The following is an 18240-nucleotide window of genomic DNA, read 5'->3' as shown; positions in this document are numbered from 1 at the left end:
ACAAATGGGCTGAATCTCTCCAGCAAAGACAGACACAGCAACAAACACTTGAGTGTTTTTAACCCTTCCACGAAACAAAGGAACGTTTTAGCTTAATTGTACAGTATTCATATACCATGGATTAAGGGAAATGAACCTTCAGGTGATTAGACACTGGAAAAGCTTTAGTGTACACTCCCCCTGGACACCTCATCTTTCTTCATCCAAACCCTTATTGTCTTCTAATGCCAATATAGAAGTGTATCTGGATCGGCGCAACCTTGGGAGCTGTACTCGGACCCCATGCTGTGGGGATAGTCTTTAAAAGGATACTATGGGTTCGTTTTTTATTTATTTTTTAAAAACATGTCATGCTTGCCTCCACTGTGCAGTTAGTTTTGCACAGAGTGACCCCGAACGTCCTCTTCTTGGGTCCTACGGCAGCTCTTGCGGCTCCTCCCTGCAAGAGCTAACCCCCTCTAGGAAGATGTCTTGCCCTTTATTCCTCTCCCTTTTTGGTGGATACCCCACTGGGGAATACCCTCACTTGTAGCTATAGTGGAGACCTGGTCAAAGAGAGCCAATGCAAGGACACAGGTAAGCATTTGCTCTTCCAAACAATTAAACTTAGAGTGAAGATGCATTCCTTGCACCAGAGCAGGATGTGGCTCGAATACTGATCTCTGCATCCAATTCTAATTATATTTCAGGCATGCAATAAGCGGCCTGTTTGACTAATGCAAAAAGGAACACAAGGGGGCGACAACTAATTTGCAGTATGAAGGAGTATTTTAATAGTATTAAAAAGCCACAAATGGGAACAAAGGTAAAAACAAGCTTATCTGTAGCCATGTATAATGTGCTGGACGGCAATCCGCCTATAATAACTGTATATAGCGCTCAGACTGCTGAATGTGGTTCCTTTGAGTGAATTGCCTTCCAGCAAACTATACATGGCTGCAGATCAGCTTGTTTTTGTTCCTGTGAGTTTGCATTTGGAATTTTTAATACTATTAAAATACGCCTTGATACTGCACTGTTGGCACCCCCTTGTGTTCCTTTTTGTGTTTCTAAAGATCTGTTCCTGTCTCAGGTGGAGCTGCATACTAGAGTGTAATATTTACCCATCCTGCAAGATCCATTGAACTCTATATGTTACACAGGTGGACTTTTATCTTATTCCAGAGTATACTTATATACCAATGGTCTGTTACTAATTTTTGTTTTTCATTCACCATTGGTAATCTTTTATTATATATTTTTTTATGCGGATGGTGTATTCATTCCTTTTTGCGCCATAATACTAGTTTGTGTTGTTTGACTAAAGCAAAATTATTTGCATCTATGTCACAATTCATCTGGATTTTGATACCCAAAGGAACACTGTGAGATGGAAAAGAATCAAGCTGCACAATTGCATGACTTTTGCAGGCGGATGAAATGGGATTTTCAATGTCGGCAAGCATGTAATGTAAACCTCCCGTTCCAATATGATGGCTGTCTGTAGAAGAAAAGTATTTTCCAGCTTCTTCCAATACTGAATCAAAATCTTTATGGCACAACCTTTGTAGCCTAGCTGTATCAGGCAACCACCTGTTCTCTGTTCATTCTTTTTTCAAGGTTTTACCAGATGGATCGTCAGTCCTCTGCAGATGCAGCTTTTTGGTTCTCACGGTGGCACTCTGAAGTTAGGCCTTCTGACTGAGTTGTTTGGGCGTGTTGGCACAGTTGTTTGCCTGATTGTTGCCCATCATTCTTATTCATTGCCTGGGGACATCCTATGATGTATGAATAGTCTGCCTGTGTCTTGTACTGTACAATTAGTATTAGAGAAATTTTTCACTTTCTTTAAAATTTCTGTATCTTGGAGTACGGTTCAGGACACAGGCCACCCTTCATTCCATTGCTTGTTTTACTTTGCATCGCTTGCTTTAAAACTTAGGGCTGATAGAGTAGAGTTATAGGGGAGGAGCCTGGGGGCATGTATCCTACAATTTTGCCTGTACCACATCACCTGAAAGTACACAGCTGTAACCCATGGTGTGTGACTGCTCTGCCTGTGTCCTGTACTATGTTCTATAATAAGGTATTTACAGGGATGCAAAATGTCAAATTGTTTGCTTTTAATAAATAGTAAGGGAGCCCCTCTATTGAATTGAGAGCTGTGACATGACTGAAAGATACACTTTTGCCTTCACTGGCACTAGTAGGTTCCTAATACAGACAAACTCTGGACAGGTGGCACTATGGTAAAATATAAAATAATGTGCACTTATAGTAAAGAAAACAAATAAACATAAAAGAAGGGCTGGAAATTATGTTGTGCAAACTCTATTCTGTGATGCATATAAAAAATCATGGTCCAAGCATGTTTCCTGGTATGCCTGAATGGGTAGTTAAGTGGACCATTTTTAGGAAGTACGAACATTTTAGTTTATGGTGAAATTAAAAAATAATAATTGATCATAAAATTCAGAGTTTTGGAGGTTATCGATGCTTGATGTTCTATGACAGGCAAACAATTACATACTAGCACTATTTTAAATACAACATAATCTTAGCATCAGGTGGGCAAGTCTGGGCCACAAATTAACAGTGATTCCATATATTTTTTTTTAACTGAGTGATATGTATATTGCCTGCTCTAATTAAGTCAAGCTTGTGTGTTTCATGCAGACTGCTAACATGAAATGAACCCTGTCCTCAACAGTTCTTGTCATAGCTGACATTTGAGCAGAGACTGTCACAATGACATAACATGGTACAGAATGTCTGCACAAATGGCACAAACTGACCTGACTTTACCATCTTATTTCAATTTATATGTAATCCTTTTTACTGCATAATTTGTTCACTTAGAAACTGAACTCTGTGAAATTATTTTGTGGCACAAGCTTAAAGGAACTACATGTTACATATTTGTTCAATATGGTAGCAGTTTTATTTTAAAGGTTATGTGATTTATTTATTTTTTGCAGATGTACAATAAACTTAATGGGGGAGAAGTACTTACTGATGAAATTGTGAAGTCTGTCCTGAAATACGAGTTTCCTCATGTTGAAGTGGAGAGTGTCCTTGGCTCAAACTCTGAATATAATCGCAAGTTAAAGGTAAATAAGCACACATACTGATGTTTAGTTCTCCATTCGAGGTGTAATGGTGAGCATACATCCTTCTTCTTTTTTTAAGAGATTATTTTTTCTCTGACCGATCTCTTCCAATACAAATAATCAATATACAGATTCCAACCAAGTTGATAGTTATGCCACAAACCGGGAAGTGGATTTTCATCAATAAGATACTGTACAATCGTAACGTATGATCATTGGGTATTGAACAAAGAATCTCAGTGCTACCGAGTTGATGCCAAATGATCAATAATATTCCACCCTGCCTGATTGACTCAGCTTTGCTTGAATCGCATGTCAATCAGATATTGATAAAATCCAAATGCATGAAAAAGTAATATGTTAAAACAATGTGTACTATAGTATATTTTGTACAGAAAATAAGCCATTAGTTTTACTGTTTTTTTTTTATCATTCCATGATGAGGGACCTGCGTAACTTGCATTACCACATTTTGTAGGTTTGAGTTCTAAGTTCTACACTTGTTTTACACATTTTGTGATAGCTGTTCTGCATCCCTAATGACATGACAAAAAAAAGTTGTTGGTTTTATTAATGTGTCATTAAATAAAAATATCTGTGTGCAGCTCCAGGCCTTTTTTGACACTTTGTTTAGTAAAGTATTTTTTTGCTAGAACATTAGTTGGAATCCACAAACCTTATATTTTTTTAAAGCAAGACTCTAGAGCAGTAATTCTCAACCTTCTAGTGCCCTGATCCTTAATAAAATTGACAAAGTTGTGGGGACCCCTAACAGTAAAATTTTCATAGCATGGGTTGTCAGCACCCAAGGCAAGACAAGTCATTTGCGCCCCTAACCCACGGACATTTAGCGCTCCCTGAGTCCCTTTCAGTCGTACAGTATTAAAACCCCTTATGGTACATTTTAGGATATACCTCTCTATTTGTTCTCCTTTCTTTCCCTTTTATCTCTCTCTATCCTAATTTCTTGTTTTTTTTTTCCCCCATCCCTCTCTCTAGCCATCTTTCTTGTTCTTTCTCTTATTCTTTCTCTCACTTTTTCTTTTTTCTGCCTCCCTCCTTTCCTCTCCCTTCCTTGTATTATTAAATTGTATTCCTTCTCTTACTCCTTGGTGGGGGGAATGGAATGAGTGGCAGTGCTGGTGGGGGGTGGGATCAGTGGCAGTGCTGGGGGGAGTTCTAATCGGCCAACTTAGGTGCTCTTGATCAAGGTCATCTGCTGATCTGAGAACTGTAGTGGGGACTTTTACTGGCAACTCTAATCACAGGTAGTGTTACTCACTGTGTCTCCGGCTTCACTGTGTCTCCAGCTCTGTGGTGTCTCGCAGCAGTGACAACTATGCCGAAATCAGGAGATAGGGTCTCCTCAAGCCCCTCACACTTCACATTCCTTACCAATCAGCTGACCTCTAGTCTCTGCTCCTCACCCATGCTGTGAACTTAATGGGTGGCTGAGAAGAGGCTGAGTAGGCGGCCGCGGGCTCTAGGAACTGCCCAGCTGGGCGGCCACAGGCTCCAGGGACAGCCCTGCTGGGCAGTCACAAAAGAGCTGGGAGAGTGGTGTGGGCTTCAGGAACAGCCCAGGATTCGGTGACCCCTGGCAAATTGTCATTCGACCCCCAGGTTGAGAACCACTGCTCTAGAGAATAAATTGGAGGGTGTTGCAGTTTTTTATGTCACAGTATTTGTTCAGCAGTTTTTCAAATGCAATTTTTTTTAGTAAAATATAAAAGATGATGTTATGCCATGTAAATAGATACCAAACCTGTTGAGCTTTAAAATGGTGCTAGAATTAATTCTTATGATCTGGCGTTCATGGTAACAGCTCACAGGAGTGGAGCAATCACTGTTTGCATGCGGGCAGGACCAATGTGTGTGTTTGCTTTGTCGTGCTAGTGTGGGGGCGTATTCCATTTTTTATTTAATTTGTATTTTGCACTGTTGCATTAAAGTTTATTTCTTATCACTTTTATTGCTGTCACAAGGAATGTGAACATCAGGCCTAATTATTTTTTAATCATGTAAACAAAAAATAATAAAAAAAAAAAAACATTACTTAAGCGGTTAAAAACTCCAGCTGCTGAATGTAAAAATGTATGAAGAACTAATGTAAACTGAATTGAACTGAAAACTGATGTAAACTGAATCATTTTTTTCTTGACTTTACGGATGATGCCTGCACCACCCACCCTTCTATTTGAGGTTCTCTCTATCGTCTTACCCTTCTCTCTGACTAACATGTTTGTCTATAGCAGAGAGGGGGTTTATACCAGCTAGGATTGCCTATAGGCGGTGCTGTGTTCTTTTGTAGGTGGTGTTATACAATCCAAAAACAGAAGAGCTAGGTCAGTCAATTAAATTAGTAGAAAGAGATTTTACGGTAAATAAGAAGAAATCAAATTTTTCCAAATATATATTCATTCAGCACAAGTGACTGCAACAGTGCCACGGGAGGGGAAAGAAAACTCCTGCAGTGATCTCTCAGAAAAGTGCAGAACAAGTAGATTGTGTCACATGACTGCAGAATTAAGCAGTAGGGAAACGGTAATTAATCTACATGTTACAATGTGATCCATAAACTATTGATTTTATTGTCCTCTCCCCTGGTATTTTTTATATATTTTTTTAAATAGAACTATCTGGTTTAATGACATTTTAAATTGAGCTTTGAAGAGGGACAGCTATTAACACATCATTGTTGACCTCTGTGGTAGAGCTGGTCTATATATTAAAAGTCTTGCTTTATGCAATAACATCCGTATTTGTGGGCATGCCATGATTTTGGAAGTATGTTTTTATTACTTAGTCCCCTAGGCTTCAACTGGTGTTCATCTCTGTTTAGTCATCAGCACTCAAACAGACTCTCTATGATTTAGGCCCGAGTAGGTGGAAACATGCATCAGAGGGAAGGCCTTGCTGCTTTTGCATACCTCAAACCAAACTTTTTGAGATGTAAATAAGGGACACCTATTAACAAATGTATGCATACATAGGACCCCCCCTCCCATGCCCCTTAAAGGAGAATTATACAAAAAATTATAAGTCAAACACACAAGTGCTTTTTTATCACTACTATTTCTTTAAACTGGCTTTTTAAATTTACAAATGCAGCAATTTAGAAATTGGATGAAAGGTTTTAGCAAAGGTAAACATGTTTTAGCAGCTAAAAAGTGCATTTCATATACAACTATATATAGGTCAAACAAAATGAGGGAACAATGTTGCAAATCAGGGACAGTTGGGAGCTATGCTTTTGTAATAAAGCTACTCATGTGGAAAAGGAAGTAATATATGGCTGTACATTTATTTATTAGCAGTCAATGGTGAATCATACTACTTTCATGCCAGGCAAATTGTTTAACCTTTTCAGTGCATACTGTGTGGTAATTGTCCTGTGTATGAGATCTTATGAAACTATGCAAATGTGCAGGTTTAAGAAGTTGGGCAGATGAATAAAAGTGGAATAGGGCTGTACTTTGGAAGAAAGGCCTTGAGAACAGTGATTATACTGTATAGTACGACAATTAAAAAAATTGTTGAAAAACACTTAAATGTACACAGTTTATGAAATTATTTTTCAAACAATAAATATATCACTTCTCCAATGAGAAACAAAATGCCTGCAATTTATTTCTGAAATTATTTGGCTATGTATCATTAACCCTCTGACTGCAGATGCTGACAAGTTCCATATAAAGTACAGATATACCTAGGTCTTTACTTTCTTTTGCTATGAAAGTAAACCTACTTGGTTATGTTGTCACAAAAATTACAAATCTGAGCCTGGCAATTCTAATAATAAGATAAATGGCACAAGTTGGAGATTAGTCTTTCATTCTTCCGCCTGTGGCATTTGAAGAGGGGTCTGGAGTGGGAGGTGGCGTCTAATTTATGATTTTGTACTACAAGCAAACTGTTGGTTGGGGAAACATTAGTTAGGCATATTAAAGCATGTTTTAGATGTATTTGATGGAGTTTCATTATTGTTTCCCAGCTGTTAATTGCCTCATCAGGATGCAAAGCAGTTCATCAGAGAAATGCCTACAAAACAGGAACATTAATAATAAGTTTGTTTTATCACTGTTTCTGTGTATTTTATGGATAATCTAGAGGAGATTGCTGTTCTACAAACTTCTTCAAAAATCGCATGCATGACTAGTCACATGGGTAATTAATAGACAGCCTAGCTCTTTGGGGTATCAAACTTTTCTGAATATAAAGCTAAAATATATAACTCATTCATTACTGAAGCATTGTATGTTCACATGGCTTTGGGAATTTAAATATTATTCTGCTTGTTGATATGTAAGGCAAAATCTACAGTCTCTGTCCCTTATGTAAGGACTGACCCAAACTGCTAAGCTCCCTTCACTTGATTCCCACTTCAATGTTAATTTCTAGTGCAGTGCTTTCAGAGGGTGTGTACTCTGTTGTGCCTTTAAAACATGTATGTTAATCTTCAGATCAATTTCTGTGCATCCAAGCAATCCCTGGTGCATACTAATCACAGTGCCTTAGGATGGACATTCTTAACTGCGAACACAGCTAAAGCGGTGTCTGTCAATTCCATTAGATACTTTGAGTGCTGTGGTATACCCTATCATCTATCACCCTATCATATCTGATGTGCATATCTTAACTTCAGATCAACAAGTTGAGCTCTGGTATGTCCCCTCTCTCCCTTTTTCTCTAGGTCTCTAATGGCTAACTTAAGGATGTTGTGAGGTAATGCATACTCAACCTCATCCCATGCAGAGATATTGCAGCTTTCAGGAAAACAATTTTAAACTGCAGATTGGGAATGAACTTCAATGGGGCAGGTTAACTCACAATTTAAAATATAATTTGAATGGAAAAAAATGTTAAAAAAAATATATTTACAAAACAAATATTACAAGACAGCCAACTACCAACAATACAATAAGCAGGGTTAAAAGTGAAAAGTTTATTAGCACAGTTCACCTGGTCTTAACCACTTGATCACTGGGCACGTAAACCCACTTAATAACCAGACCAATTTTCAGCTTTCGGTGCTCTCACAATTTGAATGACAATTACTTAGTCATACAACATTGTACCCAAATGAAATTTTCGTCCTTTTTTTCACACAAATAGAGCTTTCTTTTGGTGGTATTTAATCACCGTTGGGTTTTTTATTTTTTGCGCTATAAGAGAAAAAAGACTGAAAATTCTGTAAAAGAAAATAATTTTTCTTTGTTTCTGTTATAAAATTTAGCAAATTTAGTATTTTTTCTTCATTCTTTTGCATAAATGGGAAAGATGAAGTTACGCTGAGTAAATAGATACCCAACATGTCGCCCTTCAAAATTGCACACGCTCGTGGAAGGGCGCCAAACTTTGCTACTTAAAAATCCCCATAGGCGACGTTGCAGGGTATTGTGGGGTATTGTGGGGTATTGCAGAGTATTGTGGGGTATTGCAGAGTATTGTGGGGTATTGCAGAGTATTGTGGGGTATTGCAGAGTATGGGGGGTATTGCAGAGTATTGCACAGGGAGGGATGCATGGCTGGATCTGTGACTGCATTTGTCACAGATCCAGCCCACAGCAGCTGCTGCTGCATCCGCTCTCTCCCCTCTCCTCTCTCACACTGTACCATTCGGTACAGAGAGGGGAGGGAGGAACCGGCGTCATCACATGACGCCGGTTTGTTTACAAGTGATCGCTCTGTCATTGGACGGAGCAATCACGTGCTAAACCGCCGCTATCGGCGGCGATTTACCGTGATCCGCCGGGTCCTCCACGGACATTCCCGTGTGCGCGCCCCAGAGGAAAGCTCTATTTGTGTGAAAAAAAGGACGAAAACTTCATTTGGGTTCAATGTTGTATGACTAAGTAATTGTCATTCAAATTGTGAGACGTCCTCCCAGAGTTAAGCAACCGCCTTGTAGACGTATTTCGTCTATAGGGCGGTTGTTAACAGGGTGAATGCACAATAATTGGTGTGCAGTAGTCCACTCTGATGTATTGGAGTCAAAAACTCTCATGAATGACTCTTGGTGTTCTTCCTTTGTTTTGGTGCAGGCAAGAGCTACAGATGCTAATAGCAGCAACTTTTTGTTGACCCTCTAGAGCAGGGGTCTCCAAACTTTTTAAATAAAGGGCCAGTTTACTGTCCTTCAGACTTTAGGGGGGGCCACACTGTGGTCACTGGGAGTGGAAAAGGTCTGAAGGCAGTGGGGAAAAAACAATGCCCTATCGTTGGTGTTAGCAGGAGGCATTGTGTCATCATTGGTGTCATTGGTCCCTGTTGTTAATGGTATTGGGAGGAATTGTGCCCCATTATTGGCATCATTGGGAGGAATTGTGCCCCTTCATTGGTGTCAGTGAGGGGGAATTACACCCCATTGTTGTTATCAGTGGATGAAAGAGTGCCCCAAGGGCCTGATAAAAGCAAGCAATGGGCCACATCTGGCCCCCGGGCCGCAGTTTAGAGACCCCTGCTCTAGAGGGATGGTCCCTTAATGCAAAGTATTCTATCTAGATCTTTTATTTCAAGTTGATAGGATTTTACAATCTGTCAAACAATATATTATTTATTAGAATAAAATTACGTTGATAGACACCAAAGACAATATTACCTGGATGAATATAATGGTTAGGGGTTTTATTATGTTCTATTCTGCCTGCTGGACATTGTAAAATTGACGGACATATTTTGTTCCATCTTCTCATACATCACATTTTATGATTTAACTATCTGTCTGTCTATACAAATTATGGAATAGAATGAGAGGTGTGTTTTTGGTAGTTTAAAAAAAGAAACCCCAATTGGAATGTGTATTTGCCTTTTAGGTAGAGCTGCATTAAGAGTCTTTGGCTTTATGGAGGTTTAAGAAGACTGTTTACAACCAGGCTCAATACCAAACTTGTGTAGAGATGTATGCGTTCCACTTACTGTAAGCTGTTCTGTTTTTTTGGATCAGTGTGTCTTACAGTGATGGTAAAGTCTAATTTGTTTTTATTTAAAAATAACAAACATGCTATACTTACCTGCTCTGTGCAGTGGTTTTGCACAGAACAGCCAAGATCCTGCTCTTATGGGTCCCTTGCTGGTGCTCCTGGCCCCCCTACCTTCTACCGAGTTCCCCCACAGCAAGCAGCTTCCTCTGGGGGTACCCCAGTCTGGCCACTGCTCTGTGTGCCCATTCAGATACAGAGCCACGGTTCGGGCCCACCCCCTCTCACCCTCCTAATCGGCTCACTTACTTTGACAGCAGCAGGAGCCAATGGCGCCCAGCTGATGTCTCAGCCAATGAGGAGGGAGAGCCCCGGCCAGCTGAGACTCTCGTGCAACATCGCTGGATCGAGGTGGGCTCAGGTAAGTATTAGGGGGGCTGCTGCACACAGAAGGTTTTTTTATCTTAATGCATAGAATGCATTAAGATAAAAAAGGCCTTATGACTGTACAACCACTTTAAGCTGGTGATTTTTTTTTTTTTAATGCGTACCTTCTCTCTTCCTAACCCAGACATGACTTTTAGGTTCAACCGTCCGTGTAATTGACTCACGCATTTGAGGGAAAACTATAGTTGTAATGTTTGCAATATGACTAATTTTTCAACACTGTTTATATGCGTCAGACCTCATTGTTACATGTGTCCTCACTGACTAAAAGGGAGCTCCCTGTGAGCTCACAGTGACATCTAAAGGTATGTGACATTTATTCTAAGCATAGGCTTCCATTAATTTCTCCTTCACTTAAAGCATAGAGGAAACCACTTTTTTCGCAGAGGAATCTCTTCCTGATAGTGTTGTCAAGATGCTAATAACTTATTAGGCTGTAGATGCTGCAAAGCTCACACTGTTCAGACATTTAATGGTCATGTCTTATCATATTAGTGTAGTTCATGTCACAGTCATATTAACTCTGCCTCAGACTGTTTATGCTTCTGATTTAAACAGGCAGGAGCAACCTTTTATAAGAAGAGTGGCCTGGGTCCATTGCCTCAAGCACTGTTTAATGGTGTACCCTTTAACACTGAAGAAATGGATGTGGAGGAGATGGAGACAACTATTCTGCAGAGGATCATAGAAGCCACAGGGTTTTTTCAGAGGACAGTGTTCATGGTAAGCTTATCATTCACAAAGCATATGAGACAGATATGCCATCCTAATATTTACCGTAGTTAAAGCTTTGTTTACATGGTGCGCTACATGTCATTTGCTTCAGATATAGTTCACAGAGTTTATTCCTTTGCATTATGTTTATTGTGTGTTTATGATATACAGTAGAAGGCTATAGTTAAGAAAACATTTTTTTTTTAGTAATTGGTCAGGAAAAGTTGACTGTAATTAATAAGCAAAGACAAAGTAATGAAAGTATATTACAGTGGTGTAAATATAGTAATTAAGACCATTTTCAGTTTTCTCATGGGTCAAAATAACCAAGTGATTTCTTACCCGGAGTTTAAAGGGGTTGTAAAGGTTGTTTTTTTTATTTTCTAAATGGTTTCCTTTAAACTAGTGCATTGTTGGTTCACTTACCTTTTTCATTCGATTTCCCTTCTAAATGTTTTTTTTTCTTTGTCTGAATTTCTCACTTCCTGTTCCTCCTCAGTAAGCTTGCCCCCATCATCCGAGCCGTTCCGGCTGGGCTTTAGTCAGCGTGCTCGCCCCCTCCCTTGGGACTACATCCCTGCGGGGACGCTGCGTCTCCCCGAAGGGATTTAGTCCCAAGGAAGGGGGTGAGCATTATTATTATTAGACTTAGAGATTATCTCAGCTTTTTACAACTTGGTACACATAACTTTAACCACTCCACTTTTACCCCCTTCCTGCTCAGGCCAATTTTCAGCTTTCAGAGTTTTCACACTTTGAATGACGATTGCGCAGCCATCCAACACTGTACCCAAAACAAATTTTTATAATTTTGTTCACACACCTAGAACTTTCATTTGGTGGTATTTAATAACATCTAGGTTTTTTATTTTTTGCTAAATATATTTAAAAATATAACTATTTTGGGGGGAAAAAAAACATGGTTTGTTTCTTTCTGTTTTAATCACTTTGAGCCCGAAAGGATTTGCCCCCTAATGACCAGGCCATTTTTTGCATTATGGCACTACGTCGCTTTAACTGACAATTGCACAGTGGTGCGATGCTGCACCCAAACAAAATTCCCTTTTTCCCCCCACAAATAGAGCATTTTTTTGGTGGTAATTGATCACCTCTGCTGTTTTTTTTTTTATTTTGTGTGCTATAAACAAAAAAAAAGAGCGACAATTTTGAAAAGAAAAACAATATTTTTTTTACTTTTTTTTATAAATATAAAAAAAATGTAAAACAAAAATAATAAAAAAAAAACTTTCATCAGTTTAGTATTATTTTACTTATTTGAGGCTTGAGGGGGAGATTGATGAATGGAAATTGATCAATCGAATAAGTTAAGAGAATATAAGCTGTTTTTCTTTTTATATGAAGAACTTTGAAGAAAATATATTCTAGGAGTGATACATTCTTGTGTTTTTGAATGAGTTGTATATATGTTTTTGATTTTATGTCTGTATAATAATTTAATACAAATAAATGGACAATAAAAGAACTGTGGCAACTCCCCCCAAACACTTAGTGGGCCTGTACCTATTTGAGGAGAACTTTGTTTAAAAAAAGATGAATGCATCTTAACAATGGCTCAACCATTGGAAACCATTGGATGTGGAAATACGGGGCAATTTAGGTAACCACGATCACAGGTCAATTGGCTTCAGTATAAATTACACAAATGGGAAACATAAGGGGAATACAAAGATACTGAATTTCAAAAGAGCCAACTTCCCTAAACTACGAACCTTGCTATAAGGCATTAATTGGGATAAAATCTTAGGAACAAAGAACACGGGGGAGAGATGGGTTTGCTTTAAGAGCATATTAAATAAGGGCATTAGCCAATGCATCCCATTATGTAATACATTTTAAAGAGCGAGCAAAAGTCCTGAAGGCCTTAACTCCAATGTAAAAATGCATATAAAAGAGAAGGCCTTCAAAAAATACAAGGTTGAGGGATCATAATCGGACTTTATAAAGAATGCAACAAAAAATGTAAGGCTGCAATTAGGGCGGCTAAGATTGAACATTAAAGACACATAGCGGAGGAGAGCAAAATAAATCCCAAGAAATTCTTTAAGTATGTAAACAGTAAAAAAGGGAGGACATTGGCCCCATAAAGAATGATGGACATCTGGTTACAAAGGATGGGGAGATGGCAAAGGTATTGAATTTATTCTTCTCCTCAGTCTTCACAAGTAAATTGGGGGCTTCAGTAACCAAAACTGCAGTGTCTATCCTCATTACACATCACAGGAAGCACCTCCATGGTTCACAGAGGACAGAATTAAAATTAGACTTGGTAAACTTAAAGTAAATTTTTTTTTCTTAATTAACTAGGAGGTTACCTTGTGGGTGCGCTCCCGAGTCCAGCATTTGTGTCCATAGACACGAATGCCGGACTCGGCCCTGCCCCCCCGGCGCCCGTGTCATTGGATTTGATTGACAGCAGCGTGAGCCAATGGCTGCACTGCTTATCAATCTATCCAATGAAGAGCCGAGAAGACCGGGTTGAGATCAAACGCATTCTCAACGCGGGACTTTCGAGGGCTTGGATAAGTAAACGGGGGGAGGGCTGGCCATTTGAGTGATTGAGTGACTTGTAAAGCGCAACACATGCGAACTGAATCGCCTCAGTGCTTTGTATCCATTTCATGGGTAAGAAACCCCTTGACCTAAGAAGAGATGGGTTTTAATCTTTCTCCTGAAGGCCAAGTGGTCCGACTCCAGTCGGATGGTGGTTGGTAGTGCATTCTACAGGCGAGGTCCCTGGACTGCAAATCTTCGATCTCCTTTGGACTTGTATCTGGCTTTGGGTATCTGGAGGAGGTTTTGATTGGTGGATCGCAGAATGCAATTGAGGTTATGGGCTTTTATTTTTTCGCATAGATATTGGGGGGGCGTTTCCTTAAATACACTTATGCATTAGGCAGAGTGCCTTGAAAGTGATTCTGTCTTTTACTGGCAACCAATGAAGGGATCTCAGCGAAGGTGAGATTGATTTCCATGGTTTTTTTCCAGTCACTAGTCGAGTGGCCGTATTTTGAACGACTTGCAGACAAGTGATTTGGTATTTGGGGAGTCCTAGATAGAGGGCATTTGCGTAGTCGAGTCTGGAATTGATGATTGACCACGACTGCAATGTTCTCTTTCGGGATAAAGGGCGTGAGTCTGCGTAGTAGGCACAGCAGATGGTGGGATCCGCTGACTACTGACCCTATTTGTGCATCCATTGTCATGTAGGTATCGAAAATGACTTTTGACTTTGGTGCTAGGGGTGGTAGTTTTACCTAGAATGGGCGGGGGAGTCCATGTTGACGCGGGGTGATTTTTCCGGTTAGCGTGAAACAGGAGAAGTTCTGTTTTCGACGCATTGAGTTTAAGATAACTGTTTGTCATCCAGTTATCTATTAGAGTGAGGCATTTCTCTAGTCCAAGAGAATGATCCTTTTTGTTGCAGATGCAGAAATGCAGTTGTGTGTCGTCTGCATAGGAGTGGTAAAGTAACTTCTGGTTACTGATGATTTCAAAGAGAGGGCGAATATAGATATTAAACAATACGGGCGATAAAGGAGATCCCTGCGGGACTCCGCATGACACCGTACGTTTTTCAGAAGTGAAAGACCCCAGTTTCACTATTTGTGATCGGTTTTCCAAGAAGGAGGAGAACCAGGGTAAAACACCTTCAGCGACTCCGGCTACTTCAGCTAGCCTAGCCAGTAGTAGTCCGTGGTCTACAGTGTCAAATGCCGCGCTTGGGTCCAGCAGTATCAGGAGACAAGATTCTCCTTCGTCTGCGGCCTCTAGAGCGTCATCCCATATTTTGAGCAGCGCCGTTTCTGTTCCGTGACCCGGACGGAAGCCTGATTGAAACGGGTCGAGTAATTTATGGGTGTCTAAATGCAGTTGCAGCTGTTGTACAACTACTTTTTCTATTACCTTGGAGAAGACAAGGGTAGTTTTTTTAGAATTGGTTTTATTGTACCTTGTTTCAGCAAGGTGGGCACCATGCCCTCCTTGAATGATTGGTTTATGAGCTGCGTGATAGCTGGTGCCAGTATTTCGGCACTTTCTTTCAGCAGTTTAGTGGGGATGATATCATTGGGTGCTGTGCTATTACGCAGAGTCCGATGATATTTTTAGTGGCATCGATGGAAATGGGTTTTAGAGTGAATTTTGGTGATTGCGGCTGATTTATGTGGGTATTAGGTTTGTGATTTGGGGGGGAGTTGGTGACGGTTCCATTTTGCTGAATACTTTCACGGATTTTTTCAATTTTATTAATGAAATAATCCGATAATTCGTTGCAAAATTCTTGTGAATCGGAATTGGGGCCTCTAAACAAGCAGGATTCATAGTCTCAGTGACCAGCTTGAAGAGTTCTCGGGGGCGGTTAAGGGCATTTGCGACGATGTTGGAGAAATGATTTTTTTTGGCAGTGAAGATTTCTTTGTGATATTTCTTTGTTATTATCTTGTAAATGGTGTGGTTTTTATCTGAAGAGCACCTTTTCCACGCAGCTTCTGCTCTTCTACGCTCTTGCTTTAGCAACGTCAGCTGGTCATTAAACCAGCTGGAGTTGTTTTTCTGGATGCAAGTTTTGCGTTTTGGTGCTACTAAGTCAGCTGACTGTAGTAGCGCCTTGTTGATGGCGTCAAGTGTTTCTGTGGCTGTTTGTTTTTGTTGGGTTGTTTTTATTTTGTTCCCTAGTGTTGTTTGGAAGAGTTCCAAGTGGAGCTATCTCTGAGATCTAGTCCAGTGAGTTGTCACCGGTTTTGTCGTTTTTTTTTGAGCTGGCGTTTTTGGTGATTGTGAATTTGATGGCATGGTGAACGCTCCATGGTTGCGGCTCATTTTCCAGGACGTCAATTTCCAAATCTTGTTTGGGAGGCAGATTACTTCAGTGAGAAGCACATGAACTGGGAAGAGTGGTCCCTACACTCATAGTAGTTCCAGTATATGGGGTTATAGGTTAAGAGACTCTGGATGTGGATTTCTATGTTCAACAAGAGTAGTGGATTCTCTGGGAACTCAGTACAGTCTGATCTGTACCTTTTCTTCCTTGAATTGTGTTCCTTGCTGCCCCCCTAGGATCAATATGAAGGGCATTCTGGGGATCCTCATCGTTCCAGACTAGACCAGAGAGACCTGATCAAACTCCTGGCGAGCACTTAATAGGCTATTTCAGATGGTCCAGATCTTCTGTCCCAAGAACCAATTTCCCATCCTGCTTCTCAGTTGCTGGCTTTAATGGCATGGTTGATGTCCAAGTTCTTAGAGCAGAGACATCTCCAAATCGGTGATCCCCACAATGTTCAAAGCTCGAAGCACTAGTTCTGCTAGGTCTACCATCACATGTGAAAGGCATACTTCACATGGTGCGAATATAGAAACTTCCTGTGTAGGAAATTCTCTGTGGGATGAATTCTGGCTGTTTGGCAGGAGGGTGTGGACTAGCAATTGGCCTTATCACCATCAAGGACCTGGTCTCTGCGATTTGGAGCTTGTTCCAGAGTTGTCTTTTGAATCTTTTAGGGATATTCTCCTTTCCACTCTCACTCACTTTATTCCTATTTTAAATCACCCCTAGGAGGCATGTGTTTGAGCTGGCAGCTTTATTTTATTGTTATCCTTTTTTGGTCTTACACACGAGGTGTTGAGGCTTGGCGCTTCTTTCCTGAGGTAGTTTCAGACTTTCATCTCAGACCAAAGGGGGGGGGGGTCAGTTGGACTATTGCTGTACAAATGAGTAGGTAAACTCAAAAAGGTAAATGCATATATGAAAAATATATACATTTTATTAATGTAACATCAGATAAAAACACAAACAAAAATATAGAAATATAAAAGAACGTTGTGACAAACCATACATGTCACTGAAACGAAAGATCCCCAAAAGGGGAAAATTGCGGTGGAAGTAGGAGTCACAAGGGAAGTCTCTACTAGTTTTGCGGCCAAAGAAGCTTCTTCAGGAGAAGTTCTGAAATTATTTGACATACAATCAGTGTCTGCTCTGGCAGTTTTCTCAGATTTTTCTATCTTTACATGGGTCTCTGTGGCTTGGAGATCCTTCAGAGATTTTAAAGACAGCCTGCAAGCTGTGTGCCCAGGTGCACACGGCTCATATAATGAAGGGCTGGGGAGAGCAGATGAGGAGAGGAAGGTGGAGTGTGTGCAGCTGCTTGCTGGTGTCTGTGTTGGGACAGACGCTGTGTGCGGACAGACGCTGTATGCGTTGAAGGGCTTCGGAGCTTCCTGTTCTGTATTACATCTGTGAATGGCCCTTGGACTTTTAAGCATCAGGCTACTGTCTCCCAGATTGGCAAAGCCTCCACCTGGTCTTTTCTAAGGGCTCATGCACACAGGACGTTTTTTATAGCTGCTGTTATGGGCATCTGATGTTTCTTTTACCTGCCTCTAAACGCCCCTCCGTGTTAGCCTATGTGGCCATGCACACACCAACTGTCAGAGGCATTATAAGGCATAAGCGTTTAGGAGCAGTAGGAAAAAAACACTAAAACAAGCTGTAAAAACGCCCCTAAACGCTGTAACATGCTGTTAGTCGTGTTAAGCCGCGTTTAGTGTTTTTAGGTGTTTTGATATTATAAGGAATGTTTTTACTGAAAAAAGCCAAAAAAAATGGAAAAAGAAGCCCATAAACGTTATTCAAAAACGCGTCTAACAGTGTGTTTTTTTTAACGCTGGTGTTTTTTTTTTTAATGTCCTGTGTGCATGAGCCCTAAGTTTTACCAAGTGGATGTTCAGATCTCATCTGCAGGTCTTCAGTTCTCTATTTATCTCTATTTGGCATGTTAGCGTTTGTTGATATGTTTAACCCTGAAGTTCGTGGACTTCCTGTATTCGTTAATGAACGAGAAAGAAAATGGCATTTTTGAACTTGACAGTTCATTGAGGGGGATAGGCCCCCACCCCTCTGCATCTATGATCATATTCAAAGAAATTGTATTTCCACAAAATTGGGGAGTGCTGGGGGTAGGAGGGGTATATCAAGTTGGCATCCGTTTTTTTGGTTTGTCAGTGTTCAAATGCTCCTGTAGTCAAAAGTATAACCCAACAGTCTGAAT

The 18240-nt window shown here is 40.2% G+C and overlaps 1 protein-coding gene across 3 annotated transcripts in view; it reads left to right on the top strand.

Moving 5' to 3' along the window:
* UGGT2 (UDP-glucose glycoprotein glucosyltransferase 2) overlaps positions 1 to 18240 on the top strand; it is a 446216-nt gene that overhangs the window by 179940 nt on the left and 248036 nt on the right. For all 3 annotated transcript variants that reach the window (XM_040336106.1, XM_040336105.1, XM_040336104.1), the window contains exons 16-17: positions 2958 to 3089; positions 11015 to 11179. In XM_040336106.1, coding sequence (XP_040192040.1) covers positions 2958 to 3089; positions 11015 to 11179 — 297 coding nt within the window. The remainder of the gene's footprint in view (positions 1 to 2957; positions 3090 to 11014; positions 11180 to 18240) is intronic.

This window comes from Rana temporaria, chromosome 2 (genome assembly GCF_905171775.1).
Source record: "Rana temporaria chromosome 2, aRanTem1.1, whole genome shotgun sequence".
NCBI classification, from domain to species: Eukaryota; Metazoa; Chordata; class Amphibia; order Anura; family Ranidae; genus Rana; species Rana temporaria.
This window is presented reverse-complemented; position numbering and strand designations above follow the sequence as displayed.